Below are 15,779 nucleotides of genomic sequence, written 5' to 3'. Positions count from 1 at the left end.
AATGCCTCACCGTGTGACTGCCCTTATCCAGGTGAAAAGTGGGCCTACCCATTACTAGGTAGATATCCTATGATTTCTGTCCACTCAGTGTACAAATACAAAGATTGGCAGGGTAGTTAATGACAATAATTAGGTTATGCTACTGCAAAAATAAGCAAGATGACCTGAGAAATGGCAACTGGAAATGGAACTAAAGACATCACTGCATGCACCTAATAACCACAAGACAGGAGAATTTTAAGCAACATTTTCCAGAACAAAAACTGCATATTATGGTCCAGAAAATACAGTAAATTCATTTTTAATAATTGTCAAAATAATTCTACAAAATTAAAATAATACAAAAAATTTTATCTTATTGATTTATTATATTTAATTCAGCAGATTGACCTTTTGCTGATGCAGACACAAACATGTATACAAACACAAGGAAGGAAGGGGGGCAGTCATGCACTTTGCACCACAGTTTGGTTAGGTGCTGTATCTCATAGCCTTAGTTGCTTTGAGTTAAACACACAAGCAACGCAACTAAGGCTATGAGACATCACTGAGTACACTGCATTACACATACGGGGAGGGGGCCAGCATGCAATTTTTACTGGGGCCTACTTTAGCTGTCAACATCCATGACCGACATATACTGTAATTACAAAATGTATTTTTTTCAGAAATAAATTAATTTTATAAATTACTGATTTCCAGATTTTGTTAAAATACTGTTACATGTTTAATATGTAAATTATTTTTACAATAATTCAGAAGATATTCCATTTCTCTGAAAAAGGTCAATCAGTTTCTTTTCTAGAATTTCATTAATGCCAGTTAAACCTCTGACAACTTGAGCTGACCATATAAAATATTCCTGGACACGGTTATCAGACCATCCTTTTGGAGGGCCTTGTTCTAGATCTCTTAAATTATACAATTTGTCAGCTAATTTCACTAATTTGGCATCATCACTGCAGTTTGGTGCATTCTTAATCTGGAGCATTTTCCTCTCCTGAGAATCCAATGATTTGTCATCTGTTACTTCAGCTACAATATTCATGACAGTTCGTCCAAAGTGTTCTTCAATTTCATTAAACGTAGTATCAGTATCCTCAACAGTATCATGTAATAAGGCTGCCTATAATATCAGAAATAAAAAATTAAAAAACAGATAGTTGAATTGTGCACATAAAAAGAAGTTTACCTCAATATAGTACGCAGAACACTTCACAGGAATTTTCATTCCTGTGATCACGACGTACAGTCGAAAAGCGTTGGCAACTTCAGGAAAGAAAATCGTTTTGCAATTTTTTTTGTTAAATTTTCTTAATTAATTTTCTTATTTTTAATTGCATTAAATTGATTTTTAATTTTTTTTTTTTAATTATTTGTTACTCTAATGTAAGTTTTTCATTTTAATTTCTGGAGAGTATCATACAGAAGTATTCTATGAGGTAAACTTCTCTTATTATTTTACAAATATTGATATCAACGTAGAACATATTGAGCATTACAGCTCTGGTTCATACTATCTAATAAAAAGAAAGTCAAAAGAAGGCCAATAAACAATTAAAAACTAAAGATGAGCATATTAAACAATTAAAAACTAAAGATGAGCATATTAAACAATTAAAAACTAAAGATGAGCATATGACAATTTTGTAAAGAAAAAAAAAGGTGAGCCCACTGTGTTAGGCAGAAGTTGGAATTTGAAGGCCTTGCGTGAAGCTGAAATTCAGAAAACTTTTAATTCTGAATTTTAAAGTATTTTGATTGCTATTGGCATAATTATAGAAGAGCCTCCTTTATATCTTCATTTGCCTGATAGTGAGTGTAGTGGGAAATTACCGACCAGTCAGTCTAACTTCAGTAGTAGGGAAAATGATCAAGGGTGGAACTCGGGATCATTTGGATAGAAATGGAATTCTGAAGGATAATGCAGCATGGTTTTGTAAAGAAAAAATTAACAAATCTCGTTAGCTATTTTATAGGGTCACTCATGAGCTGGATTTAGAGAATTTTGACATTGTTTATATAGATTTCAGCAAAGCATTTGACTCAGTCCCATATGAGTGGTTACTTTATAAGCTGGAACAGGTTGGAATCACAGGGGAAATCCTTAGATGGATAGCAGGATAGCTTCGGGGCAGGAGGCAGAGGGTTGTGATAAATGGCTATTCCTCAGATTGGGCTAATATAAGAAGTGGGGTTCCCCGAGGATCAGTATTGGAACCACTGTTGTTTTTGAAATGACATCGATGAAGGAATAAAGGGTGTGATGTCTAAATTTGCAGATTATGTAAAGACTGGTAGAGTAGTTAATGATCACCACCAAGCAGAGTGACATAGATAGACTTCAGAGATGGTCTGAAAAGTGGCAGCTATGCTTTAATACAGTCAGACAAGAAATTTTCCAAGCATTGTAGACAGGTTGCAAGGAAGATTCATGGTGTCCTATCGATTTATCGAACATTTGCTAATAGAGATAAGAGATTGTTGTAAAGCTACAGAAAAGCTTCCTCTTCATAGCCCACCATAGTCAACATCTTCGATTCGCACACCGGTGCAAGGCTAACCGCATCATTCCAAGAGGCTTCTGCTACAGAACACCGTATCCCCACAAACGTATGCAACGTGCCTGTCGGAATTTCAGTTTCAAAACTCTTCAAATCTGGACCAGCTGTCTTCATCAGCAAAACCGTCCTCAAGCTTGAACTTAGGGACCTGGTCCCATCCTCCATATATTCCAGTATTGTCCAGGCTTTGTTTCCAAGTGGTCCGGGAATTTGACCGATTTTGCTTATGACAACAGGGCAAGTTCAACGATCTAGTTTGTGAGGCCCATGCAATCAGTTGTGTGCAAGGAGCCTCTATCGTGGACTGCTCTCAGTTTGTGTTCAAGTAAAGTGACAGGCACTTGTCCATGAGGTGGTGGAACTCCTAACCCTGGGGATGAAGTTCACCGTTCTTGCCCCCACAGAACTCGCCGTGGGTGTCAAGGCATCGCTGACACATTTACCTGAAGAGACGGCAAATACGATTTGCCTCGACTGGTAATCCTACAGCGTGCCGGTCCAGTTAATTCCAATCTTAACCAATGCCAAATCTATGCTCTCAACTCATTGAAAAGAGAGAATTCCATCGTCATCCTACCAGCAGATAACGGACACTGTACCACTGTTCTGAATTCATCGAACTACCAAATGAAAGCCTTATCTCTTTTTCAAGACACCTCGGTTTACGAACCAGTGTACAACCCTCCCAACTAAGATCTTGGAGCGGTGGGAGGCCGAAGTCACACTCTGGTCTACGGTTCGTTTGTCTGGTAAGATTTCTGCGTCAATGCACTGGCATTTACATGCCTCCGGATGCCAACTCCCACAGTTCTAAGGTCTGACGAAGGTCCACAAGCCAGCTGTCCCCTTATGACCTGTTGTCTCCTGCTGTGGCTCCCCGACATGAGTTGTCAATTTGTTGCCAATCTACTTTCACCTCTGGTAGGCAACACTGTCCACACGACTTCAAAGAGCAGAGAGAGTTCCTACACCTGGTTTCCGGTGTTACCATTTCAGAAGATCAGATTATGGCCTCATTTGACGTGGTGTCACTATTCATGTCGGTTCCCGTCCAACTAGCCATCACGTGCGCCAAACAACTTCTCGACAACCCCACTCTGAGCAGCAGAACTTCACTATCTGTCAATGATGTTTACACCGCCCTCAAGTTGTGCCTGACCGATGGTATTGTCATGTTCAGTGAATTCCTCTACCGTCAAATTCATGGTACGGCTATGGGTGCACCCATCAGCTCGGTCACAGAAACATTGCAATGGAATAGCTGGAGGGTCATGGATTACCAGATCCTACAGCCTTTTGGTGTCGCTATGTTGATGTGTTTGCCGTCATTCCCCCGCGGTCAGAGGACAGACTCTTGCGACACCTGAACTCTCTGTCACCCTTTATTCAATTCACCATTGAACTGGAATCAGACAATACTCTCCCATTTTTAGATACTCTTGTTTGGTGCGAGGGCACGCATTTAAAAACTTCAGTTCTCCGCAAACCAATGTCTGGTGGCCAATTCACCAACTACCAGTCAGTAGACGCTCATAGCCAGCTTCTCGGTAAAGCACGAGCCCTACTAACCCACGCCTAGACTCATTCCAGTTCAATGGATGAAAGACGTGATAAGATTGTTAAAATAAAAACAGATCTGGCTAGATGTGGCTACCCTGCCAGTGCCCTAGATAAGTGTGACCTGCAGGCCCATGACTGCACAAGCACACCCTAGGGCCACCGTTGTAGCAATAACACCGCCTTTATTCCCTACTACTTAGGCGTATCACAACAGATCTCTAAAATCTTACGGACCCGCAGGATAAAGTGCTTCCAGCTACCAATCAGGAAGTTGCAGTCCTCCTCTCGATGGTAAAAATGTCAGAACTCTTTTAAATATTGATGACATTTGTAAGGGTGTAGAGTTTTGCCTTTCCAGTACTACTATGGTTTTCAAGATATTATGTATAAGCAGGTCCATGGCACAGCCATGGGTTCCCCCACTAGTGCCATTGTAGCTAATTTAGCCATGGAGGAACTGGAAAATAGGATTTTTGATGGATTGGAATTCCCCATTGAGAAAATCATGGTTGCAGGACTAACACATATATACAACAGCAAGAATATGCCAGCAGAGTCCCAATATATGGATTTATTCCTGGGAAAAGTACAGAGCAAGCAATATACCAGCTACAACAGATACAGAAATCAACAGAGCAGAAGTACCTTCTTGGGCTCTTTTGTGGACTTAAAAGGGGCTTTTGACACCCTTTAGTGGCAAAGCATCTTGGCGAGGTTCAGGAAGGCCGAGCTCAATGTACAAGTTGGGTTACCAGCTACTTTACCAATAGACCGGTCATGATAGCCACTAATAATAATAGGATCAGCAAAGAAGTTAAGTGGATGTCCACAGGGATCCATTCTGGGACCCTTCTGCTGGAACATGGTCTTTGACAAATGCCTCAAACAATCATTCCCACAAACGAAGTTCATTGCCTATGCTGATGACCTTGTCATCCTGGTTGCAGGGAAATCACATGCATCCCTAGAGGCAACAACATCATACAAGACTTAGCCCAATGGACCAGCAACAATAAACTAACAGTCTCAATAGGAAAAACAAATTACTTGTTAGGTTAGGTTAGGCCAGCTTTTCCCAAACTTTTTTTAGTCACAGAACACTTTTCATCTCACAACATATTTTCCATTGTATGCCTCAACGATTTGGTCCTCAGCACCCCCATCTTACCAAACCAGGTTCCTATCCCTGGAATACTGATTTAAAATGGCTAAATAAGATTGCATGCCTACCACCTACAAGCTGAAAATCTGTCATGCTCTCTAATCTAATGTAATCTAAAAAAAAAAAGTAATCTAATCTAATCTAAATATGCTACCTTGGACGTATCATATAATCTCCAGGAACCTCGTGATCTTCGCCCAGCTTCTCTCCAGAAAATTAAGCTCACCTGATATCTGGGATATCATTGCTAGACTGTCAGATTGTAATATAATTCATACCAGTGCACTGTCATACTGATCCAAGCTCAGTAGCATGACCTCCCTGGATAACAAGGAAATATTTAACAGGCTATCTATTGACTGTCAGAAGCTCTGCAAGGCCAAAACGTACAGATCTGCCTCTCTGGCAGATACATATGCCCTGGTCAAACTGTAGGTGATATAACTTCTGAGATGCTATATTATCCACATTGTTCTATTTATGTATCTACGATTATGTATTTATGTAATTAGATGCTGTTTTAGGCCATGTATTGTATCAATTCATTTGAGCACTCTGTATATAAATTGTAAATAATATGGCAATATTTATTCATTATTATCATGTAACCCGTGTCCTCTAGCTGGATAGTTGTAAAAGGACATTTCTTTAGAAATAAAATTGATATTAATTATAATAATAATATTCACGGAACACTTAACGAAACACAAGTTTAGAGCCAAAGAACTGTTCGCTAATATTTTATTACATATGATGTACTGTGCATCAGGAGCATCTTTATTTCCAAAACATGTAAAGCCGAAATTCAAATAAGTGTCATTTTACTTTTGTTTTGGTCTTTTATTAGTTGGTTCCTGTTTTTTCAATTCGGATTTTTGGGGTACAAAAGGCTGCGATTGTTCATCCTCACTTTGAAGTGTGACAATATTGTATTCTTTTTCATCGACCACATTTGCATTACCAGAAGTACTTTGCTTCTCATTTTAAAGTTCCTTTTTTCAACCACAAATCCATGGTCATATATTTTAATAATAATATTTCAAAATACTAATAATTATCAAAAAAAAATTATACAAGGAAGTGAGTTCAGTTATGATATTGGCTCGCTTCCTCCTCTCCTTCAACCAGTGTACTCCAGGCTAAATTGCATACAAATGGCATATTAGATCACTGCATTGCATGGCTACTTTTCATAGATGTAATTACCTCTATGCATACTTCTCTATACAAAAGCCTGCCAAAATAAAGTGTTCCGCAGTCTATTTGATTATTAGTCTATGCCAGTATATTAATAACCAAAAAAAATGTTAAAAATTATAATGATACAAAAGTGGTGTACGCTACAAAATTTCAAAATTTATTTGTTTTTTTTAATTATTAATTACGATTTTTCACAGAACACTAGTGTTCTGCGGAATACAGTTTGAGAAACGCTGGGTTAGGCAAATAAGATAGGCCAGAATCAGGTTAACTCAAACACAGAAAACTAAATACCTTGGAATGACAGTAAACCCAAATCTAATATTTCTCCCGCATGCCATCTATCTAAAGGACAAAACTAAGAAGATAATAGGAAAAATAAGAAGTGGCCAAAAAGGAATGGGATCTCAAACCCAGAACACTCCACCTCTACTATAAAACACTGATAGTACCATACTCACTTATGCAGCAGGAGCCTGGGGACACAGAGCAAGCCTGTTTGCCCCTGTCAGACATCTTCAGCAGGCAGAATGGTCATGACGGCTGTTGGCCAAGTCCAGAGCATGTAGGACAGTGGCCACTTGTGACCTGCAGGTTCTAATGGGAACACTTCCAATCAACTTGGAAGTAGAATTTCATTACCTAAAATACCACCACAGAATGGGCATTGCCATAACCCATAACGGCCCTACTAAAATAGAAATGACAAGAATCAGAAGTCTATTCATTGACAAGTGGCAGAGGAATTGGGATTCTGGTTCCTTCGTGTATTGATCACATCATACGAAAAAAATAAACATATCCAGTGTTGATTGCTTTTCTCTCTTTTTTAAAGAGGCTCCTGAAGTAGTGAAGCACTATGTCATTGTAGAGGTCCCCACTCTGTTCACTTTAGCTGTGTTGGAGAGCCACTCCAACACCATGTTGTGAAGCTTCTTCCAATCCTGAAGAATCTTCTTGATAGTAGCTGAAGGCATTGGACCTTTGGTGATGTTTTCCTCTTTCTCCTCCTCTGAGGAAACATTTTTTTCCGCTTCCCCAACCTGATGTTTATGCAGCTCCTTCAGTTCTTCTGTGGTCAGCTGCACTGCATGCTCCTCTATTAACTCCTCTACATCTTCTTCTTCTTCCACTTCCAAGTCCAGGTCCTTAGCTGCTGCCACAATGTCCTTCATGACTTGGACTCCATTATCAGGTTCTTCTCCTTGAACACAGGCTGGCCACAGGTTTCTCCAGGCAGAGTTCAGGTTACTGACTGACACTTCACACCAAGCTTTTTCTATGAGTCTAATGGCATGCACAATGTTAAATTCTTCCTTCCAAAATTTCCTCAACGTCATGAAGCTGGAAGCATGGCAAACTTCAAAGCACCTGGTGAAAAGTGCTTTGGTGTAGAGCTTCTTTAAGTGTGCTATGACATTCTGGTCCATTGGTGTAGTGTTGGGAGGTAAGAAAACAATCTTTAGGAAGCTGAACTCCAATTCCAGGGCATCTTCTAAATCAAGTGGGTGGCCAGGTGCATTATCCATGGTGAGAACAGCTTTCAGTGGCAAGTTCTTTTCCTCCAGGTATTTCTTCACTGTAGATGCAAAGACTTCAAGACACCCAGTCCTTGAAAAGAAGCTTAGTAAACCAAGCTTTTGGGTTAGATTTCCAGTAGACTCCAAGTTTACCTTTGACGATTGAGTACTTCTTAAATGCTCTTGGTGTTTCAGAATGATACACCAAGAGAAGCTTGATCTTCAGGTCTCCACTAGCATTGGCAGCAAAGAGGAAGGTCAGCCTGTCCATAGGCTTGTGGCCTGGCAGAGCCTGTTCTTCCTTTGTGATGTAGGTTTTACTGGGCATTTTTTTTCCAGAAAAGCCCAGTTGCATCACAGTTGAAGACCTGTTGTGGTAGATATCCTTCATCTTTCATGAGCTTCTGAAATTTCTTGGCAAATTTATCAGTGGCTTCTTTATCAACACTTGCTGCCTCCCCATGCCTTATGACACTGTGAATGCCAGTCCTTCCCTTAAACTTCTCAAACCACCCCTGCTTGCCTTAAATTCAGATTCTTCAGATCTTGGCCCTGGAGTTTTTTTCCTTCAGGTCAGCATAGATGTGCTTGGCTTTCAGACAGATAACTTCTTTGCTGATGGTATCTCCTGCCATTTGCCTTTGGTGGATCCACAGTAGCAGCAAGTTCTCCATTTCTTCAAATGATGGGGTTTCTTAGGGTACTTAATCTGATCACTCCCTTTGCAACCTCAACATTCTTGATGGTCTCCTTGTTCTTCAAGATGGTTCCAATGGTGGATTTGTTGACTCCATATTCAATTGCCAGATCACCTACACTAGCTCCTTTTTCATGCTTGGCAATGATATCTTTCTTGGTTTCAATAGTGATTTTCTTGAGTGTTTCCTTGGGCTGACTTACACTGACACTTTTCTTAGGACCCATTTTTTGAACCTTTTCAAAATCTTTTTTAAACTCTTTTCAAAAGAAACTTTCAAAAAACAAATAATTTTGAACTTTCCTGAAACAAAAGAAAGACATGGTGAATAAAACAGAATGTGTGGTGTGTTTGTATTAACCACTTCCCTGATTATCCCGAGTTAACTCGGGTTAGAATTTTAATGCCATAAATTATTATCCCGAGATATCTCGTGGTCATGTACGAATTTGTGTTCTTTCGATACTTACCCGAGTGAAGCCGTCAGAAGCAGTGAAGGGTCACCCGAGTGAAGCCGTCGATGCATGGTAAAGTAGTGCATTCATCACAATATGGCTCTTGTGGCCATTCGCCGGTAGGTGCGTTTCTTGGAATATTTTTATCTAAGACAAGCGTCAGATGATGCCTGCTGATACCTTGCTTTTGTTGTCGCCTGGTGTTCTTTCCTGAGAACTGTGCTGCATGAGGTTGTCCGTTCATTTTCAAGAATTAATTATGGATAAGAAATTATGGATAATTAATAATGAAGAATTAATTATGGATAATGACTGAAGAATACTGCAGTTCTGATCGGGATAATAATTCTAGGAATATACAACACTGAATATCTCATTGAATACTTCAATTTGTTCCATAATCAAGCAACATATTACACAGCATAAAAGCAATAAAAATCGTTATTTAAAAAATTAGTATTTTTTTGACATAAAAATAGGGAAAAATAGTAAGGGAAGAGGTTAAAACCCGGGTTCGTGGTACGGAAAATTTGTCATATGGGGTGTTCGCCGTATGAGACCCCACTGTACTTGGATAATGGATCTTAGGTAGGCTTTTGATACTGTTGCACATGGAAGACTGCTGTATAGATTGGAGTGGTATGGCATTATGGGTAAGTTGCTACAATGGATAAAGGGATGATTGAGTGGGAGACAGCAGATAGTGGTAATAAATGGACACTGCTCTTCGTGGACTAATGTTATTAGTGGAGTCCCCCAGGGTCAGTGTTGGGTCCATTGTTGTTTTCTGTATTTATTAATGATATTGATGAAGGTATATCAGGCTTAATGTTTCAGTTTGCAGACGATACAAGGTTGGCAGGTTTGTTAATGACACTAATGACAGTGCGCTACTGCAACAGGATCTAGAAAAGTTGAGCAGATGGACTGAGAGGTGGCAACTAAAAAGTTTAACATGGACAAATGTAAAGTACTGCATATGGATAGCAGTAACCCCAGAGTAATGTATCAGCTGTGTAGTATTACACTCAGGGTGGTAGAGAATGAAAAGGACCTGGGGGTAATTGTGCAGTCAGATATGAAATTTTCTGAGCAGTGCAGACGGTTTGCAAGAGTAACTCATTGTGTCCTGTCAATGATATACAGGAATTTTTAGGCGTCTCCGTAGCCAGGTGGGAAGGAGCAGCAGTGCGTACCACACGCTTCTTGATTAGACCGGGGTTCGAGCCCGTCACCACCAAATATGGAGGATGCGGAAAGGTCAAGGAATGACCACCGCATATTCCGGAGCAATATGGCCTTAGTTGCTAATGCTCCTAAAAACCAAACAACAACAACAACAACAGGAATTTTTCTAGCAGGGAAAAGGTGATTATCCCCTTGTATGAGGCAATGGTTAGGCCACACCTTGAGTACTGCACACAGGTCTGGAGGCCTCATTTTAGAATGTAGAGCTGCTGGAACGAGTACAGAGAAGGGCAACAAGATTACTGAATTGCTCTTACGAAGAAAGGCTTATGTTTTGCATATTACAGTGTCTGGAGACTAGGCACCTGTGTGATCTGGTGGAGGTGTATAAGGCCTTGAGTAAGCTCAGTACTGCTGGGATTCTTCCTCTTGCCCAGATTTTAATCGCCTGAGGAGACAAATTCAAATTGAGGAAAGACAGTTGTAGAATAGATGTGCGGAAATTTACCTTTAGCCAGTGAGTACTTGATTGCTGGAACAGACTTCCATCTGTTGTTGTGGAAGTTGATAGGTTAAATAAATTTAAGGCTGAACTAAACAAACATTTAGGGTGACCGGATGGGTTGAAATGGGTTTTTTTTTTTTGGCTGATGCTGTTTTTTTTCTTTCTTGTATCATATGCCTCTACTAATGCTAATGATAGTGATGAAGGTATATCAGGCTTAATGTTTAAGTTTTCAGCTGACGTTATAAAGAGTTGGCAGAGCAGTTAATGACAATAATCTACATAAACTACTGCAATAAGATCTAGAAAAATTAGGCAGATGGCTGAGAAATGGTAATTGAAGTTGAAACTGTAACAAATGCAAAGTACTGCATATGGGTAACAGTAATCCCAGATTTATTGGATGGTACTACACTCAACATAGAGGAAAATAAAAACAAAGGGAAGAGATAATTGGGCAGTCAGACATCGTGTTCTCTGAGCAGTGCAGATAGGCTACCAGAAGAGTTCATGGGATTTTGTCAATGATATACAGCAGGGGTGGCCAACTTAATTTGTGATGCGATCTACTTTTGTTCTTCAAAATGTACCGCAATCTACCATCTCAAGAATTTCATTGCACATGGTTAAAAAAGTTAAACACATATTGAAATATGTTGTTTATAAATTTTAAAATTAAATACAATTAAGAATTTTTATTTTAAATTCATACGTATTTAAATTTTTAATTTATGTGAAGTTTGTGACTTCGTGTCATCTTCCAAGCTTTCAAAATCGGGGATATACTGTGATAAGGCCAACCGTAAAGAATCTTCTGTATGCAAGTCTGTAAGAGTAGAGCGATTCTTCGTCTTTGTTTCAAATACGAAAAGGCCAATTCACATAAATATGTGGAACCAAAACAGGAAGTTCACTGCATTTTTTTACATTTGGGTACTTTTCTCAGCAAACATATTTCCAAAAGTCCTTATTTGATGACCTGGCTTTTAGGAAGATATCGTTTTGCAATGTAATAATTTCATTTTCAAGTAATATTTTCTGCAATTTGTTTCATATCTAAGTCGACATTAAATATATTGAACAATGCCTTCAATTGTTTTAAAATCACTGAATCTGGTTTCAAAATCATCCACAACTTTCTCAATTTCAGAAATATATTTCTCACTATTAAATTTAAAAACGGGACATTTTTGCAAATGACCTTGCATATTTTGCAAAATGATCGAATTTTTTTTTCTTTGAAATCCTTAGTTGTTGCTAAAAATTGATATCTATATGCAGAAATACTACTAATCATGTCACCCACATTTTTATTTTTTCCTTGTAATTCCAAATTCAGATCACTTAATTTACTGGTGAAATCTGCCAAAAAAGCCAGATCACACAACCACTCCATATCTTGTAGTTGCTCATAATCATCACCCTTTGATCAACAATTTTTTTTAATGTCATTCAGCAAATTTCTAAATCTCTGTAGAAACTTACTCTGACTCATCCACCTCACATCTGTGCGTAATATCAGATCTGGTTCATTTTCATCAAGTTGCATTTTGAAAAGTCTCCTATGAAAAGAGATCTCCTCTGATGGAATTCACAATTTTTGAAAGATATGTCCATAACACTTTTAGTATTTAATCTTTTGCTGGCTAACACTTTTTTTTTTTTTTGTTAGTTGTTGCCGCATCAGCTTCTGTGGCCATAATGAACCTCCCAAAGTTTTTGCATTTTCTACTCTGATCCAAGCCCGAGGCGGGATTCGAATCCGCGACCTTTGGGTTGCCAGGGGGGCACTTTACCTACCCGGCTAGCCTGGTCCGCCTAACACTTGTTGGTGGATGATACAGTGGTAACTCAAAAAATCTAGGAATTCATCATCCTTTTGGCACAATGCGACGAATCCGTTAAGATGTCCCATCATTGCTTTAGCTCCATCTGTTTTTAATGTATGAGCTTAAATAGTGGTAATTTTATTTTTTCTAAGGTCACTATTAGGTGGAAAATCCTATTGGTATTTACCATGGAGTGCGTTGAAGTGCCTTTCTAAATTTCCTTTTTTGGGTATAGCCACGGAAGCATTGCAAATCAAACAACAACATTTTTTTTTTATCATTACAAAAAAGTATTCTAGTTCCGACTCTTGATGAAAATGATACGTTTTACTCTTTTTTTGTAGTATCCATTTTAAATCAAAGGATATTAAATTAACGTATAAGTACTCTCCTGTTGTTAATATTAAGTAAGCTTAATAAGAATTCAACACATACACTGCTCTCCACTTCATAACTGCATGAATTTTCACTAGACAAGCCTAGCGACTGCACGGCAGAAAGAGTAGTCACGTGGTTCAACGGATTTGTAATAAGCGTATGCAGTGGGGTGCATAATAATAACATTTAGATTTTGACTACTCTATTTTTTATATATATTTAAAATTCGTCTTGATCGACCTGTTGGCCACCCTTGATATACAGGAACTTTTCTAGTAGGGATAAAGAGGTTATTATCCCATTGTACAAGGCAATGGTTAGGCTGCATCCTCAAATACTGCATACATGTCTGAAGGATGTAGAACTGCTGGAACAGGTGAAGAGAAGAGCAACAAGATAGGTGATGGGAACAAAAGAGTGGTCTTACCAAGAAAGGCTTCGGTTCTGCAAATTGCACAGGAGACCAGGCACCTGCTTGATATCTGATTGAGGTATTTAAGGCTTTGAAGGGATTGAGTAAGCTCAACGCTGATGGCATTCTGCGTCTTTCTCAGACTACATGTGAGAGGACATAAATTCAAATTGACATGGGATGGCTGCACGAAAGGTGTGTGGAAGTTTACATTCAGCCAGCAGGTGGTTGAGTGTTAAAACAAGCTTTCATCTGTTGTTGTGGAAGTGGGTAGTTTGAATAAATTCAAGGAAGAACTAGAAAAATTATTGTACAGAACAGACAGGTGATATTGGAAGGTTTATTTTATTTATTTTATTTTTTTTGGCTGATGCCTTATGAGAATGGCTTTTGTACATTGTTTGTTAATACTAATACCAAAACTGATATCATTACCTTGCCAGCATAAAGAACCTACTTAGTTTTCTTTGAATATGGAGAAGAGCTTCATTTCCACTATTTGGGCTGCTCCTTTGTCTCTGGCTGAAAGTGGTGGCTCCACGTCTCATCCATGATCACAAATCTAGCAAGGAAATTTGCTTAATCTACTTGAAAGTGATGCAAATATTCACTTGACTTGACAACTCTTGTACATTTTTGATCTGTTGTCAACAATTTTGAGCCACATTGTGCTGACATCTTTTTCACACAGCAAGAACCCTCTGTTATTATGTGGTAGACACATTCAGATGAGATGCCCAAGATATTGGCAATGTACTGAACTATCATTCATCGATCACTCATCATACAAGATCATGCACAGTGAAGAACAGGTATATCTTCCACAAAGTGGATTGCCTTCCAGGCTCTCCCTCCCTCGTTTAAATTCTGCTGCACTTCCTAACCACCTTATAGGAAGGGGCATCCTTCCCCCAATGTTGTAAGCATATATCCTCATCAATTGCCATCAGTCCCTTTTTTCCCAAATTTTTAAATGACTGCACAGTGACTAATTCTGTCCATCATTCCTCATTCACACAACTTTGTTGACTTGCCTTGAAATTAAAAAAAAAAAGACATAACTGAAACTGCATGATTGGTTGGGTTAGTTTAGTTAGTTTAATTTCTTCTGGTACATTGGCAGCTTAGGTCATAATGCACCACAGCATGGATTTGTCAAAAATAAAAACAGTAGTATATATGTTTGATAACTTATAAACAGGCTACCTTGTCAAAAGGTAAATATGATGTCCTAAGATACAGAGTAATAAGGCAAAGCTAAAGTTAAATAACAAAATATAAAAATATAAATTTAAATATTTGTATATAGATTAATAGAGTGTATAAAGTTAAAAATGTCAGACATATTGTCTCTGTCATCTAAAATCTGGCTGAGTGTAAATGGTTAGCTAAATTATTAAAAGTGGTAAAACATAAAAGGTGTGCAATCCCTAAACATAAGACATTCAATAAAAACATGATAAATGGTTCAAATAGTTTCACAATTCTTGCACATACGCAGATCATCTGCCTTCAGCAAAAAAGGAGCATGTCAGATGACTGTGATCTGTGCAGAACTGAACAACTTCTCTCTTTGGATTGGACTGCCATTGCATGATTACGGACTTAATCTGATGTAGTTATGTAGTTTAATTGTGACCTGCTCACGCCAAGAATCTTGCCATTGAGAATATAATTTGATGTGTATTATTTGCCTGTAGTTGGTATAGGGGACCGACACGCAATGGCTATTCAGGGGAATGGCTGATTTGGCTGTTGTGTCAACTAATTCGTTTCCCCTGATCCCTTTTTTCCAACATGGCTTGGAATCCAGCAGAAGCGAGATGTCAAATCCTGATTCAAAGACAGAAAAAAAAACAGCTACTGACTCCAGGACATGACTGGATGAGAGTTATAACTCTGATAATAGAGCATGTAAAATGTTCAACAAATCAGCATATATCATATACCTTTGATAACTGCAGTCTTTAATGTGATCAAGGGCTATTTCCATTGCATGTAACTATACAGTACATATGCTAGTTTCTTGGGGAATCATATTAGACACTGGAAGGATGACAGCTTTTTTTTTTTTTTTTATATGTACACCCCAAACATGAGAGGTATTAGAACTTATAGTACTTAGTACAGTGCTTGGATTGGAGATTGAAAAGACGAAAGAAGATATTTGTTGACATTGGACTTGAACTTCTGTAGACTGTAATTTTCAGGAAATACGTATGAAGGAAGGTTGTTCCAGAAAACGGCAGTTGAATGAATAAATGAGGAAGATGAAAAGTTGGTTCTGTGAGTTTGAAGTTGGACAGTAA

At 38.6% G+C, this 15,779-nt stretch overlaps 1 protein-coding gene across 1 annotated transcript in view; it reads right to left on the bottom strand.

The window, feature by feature from the left end:
• Positions 1 to 443: 443 nt before the first annotated feature.
• Positions 444 to 15,779, bottom strand: part of Mesh1 (Metazoan SpoT homolog-1) — a 54,852-nt gene continuing 39,516 nt past the window's right edge. Inside the window, exon 3 of the mRNA XM_090385538.1 lies at positions 444 to 1,126. Coding sequence (XP_090241664.1) covers positions 746 to 1,126 — 381 coding nt within the window. The 3' untranslated portion in view covers positions 444 to 745. The remainder of the gene's footprint in view (positions 1,127 to 15,779) is intronic.

The sequence above is a fragment of the Mastigoproctus giganteus genome, chromosome 11 (genome assembly GCF_048544385.1).
Source record: "Mastigoproctus giganteus isolate SK-2022 chromosome 11, ASM4854438v1, whole genome shotgun sequence".
Taxonomy (NCBI): Eukaryota; Metazoa; Arthropoda; class Arachnida; order Uropygi; family Thelyphonidae; genus Mastigoproctus; species Mastigoproctus giganteus.
Note: the sequence above shows the minus strand (reverse complement) of the source record. Positions and strands in the feature narration are given on the sequence as shown.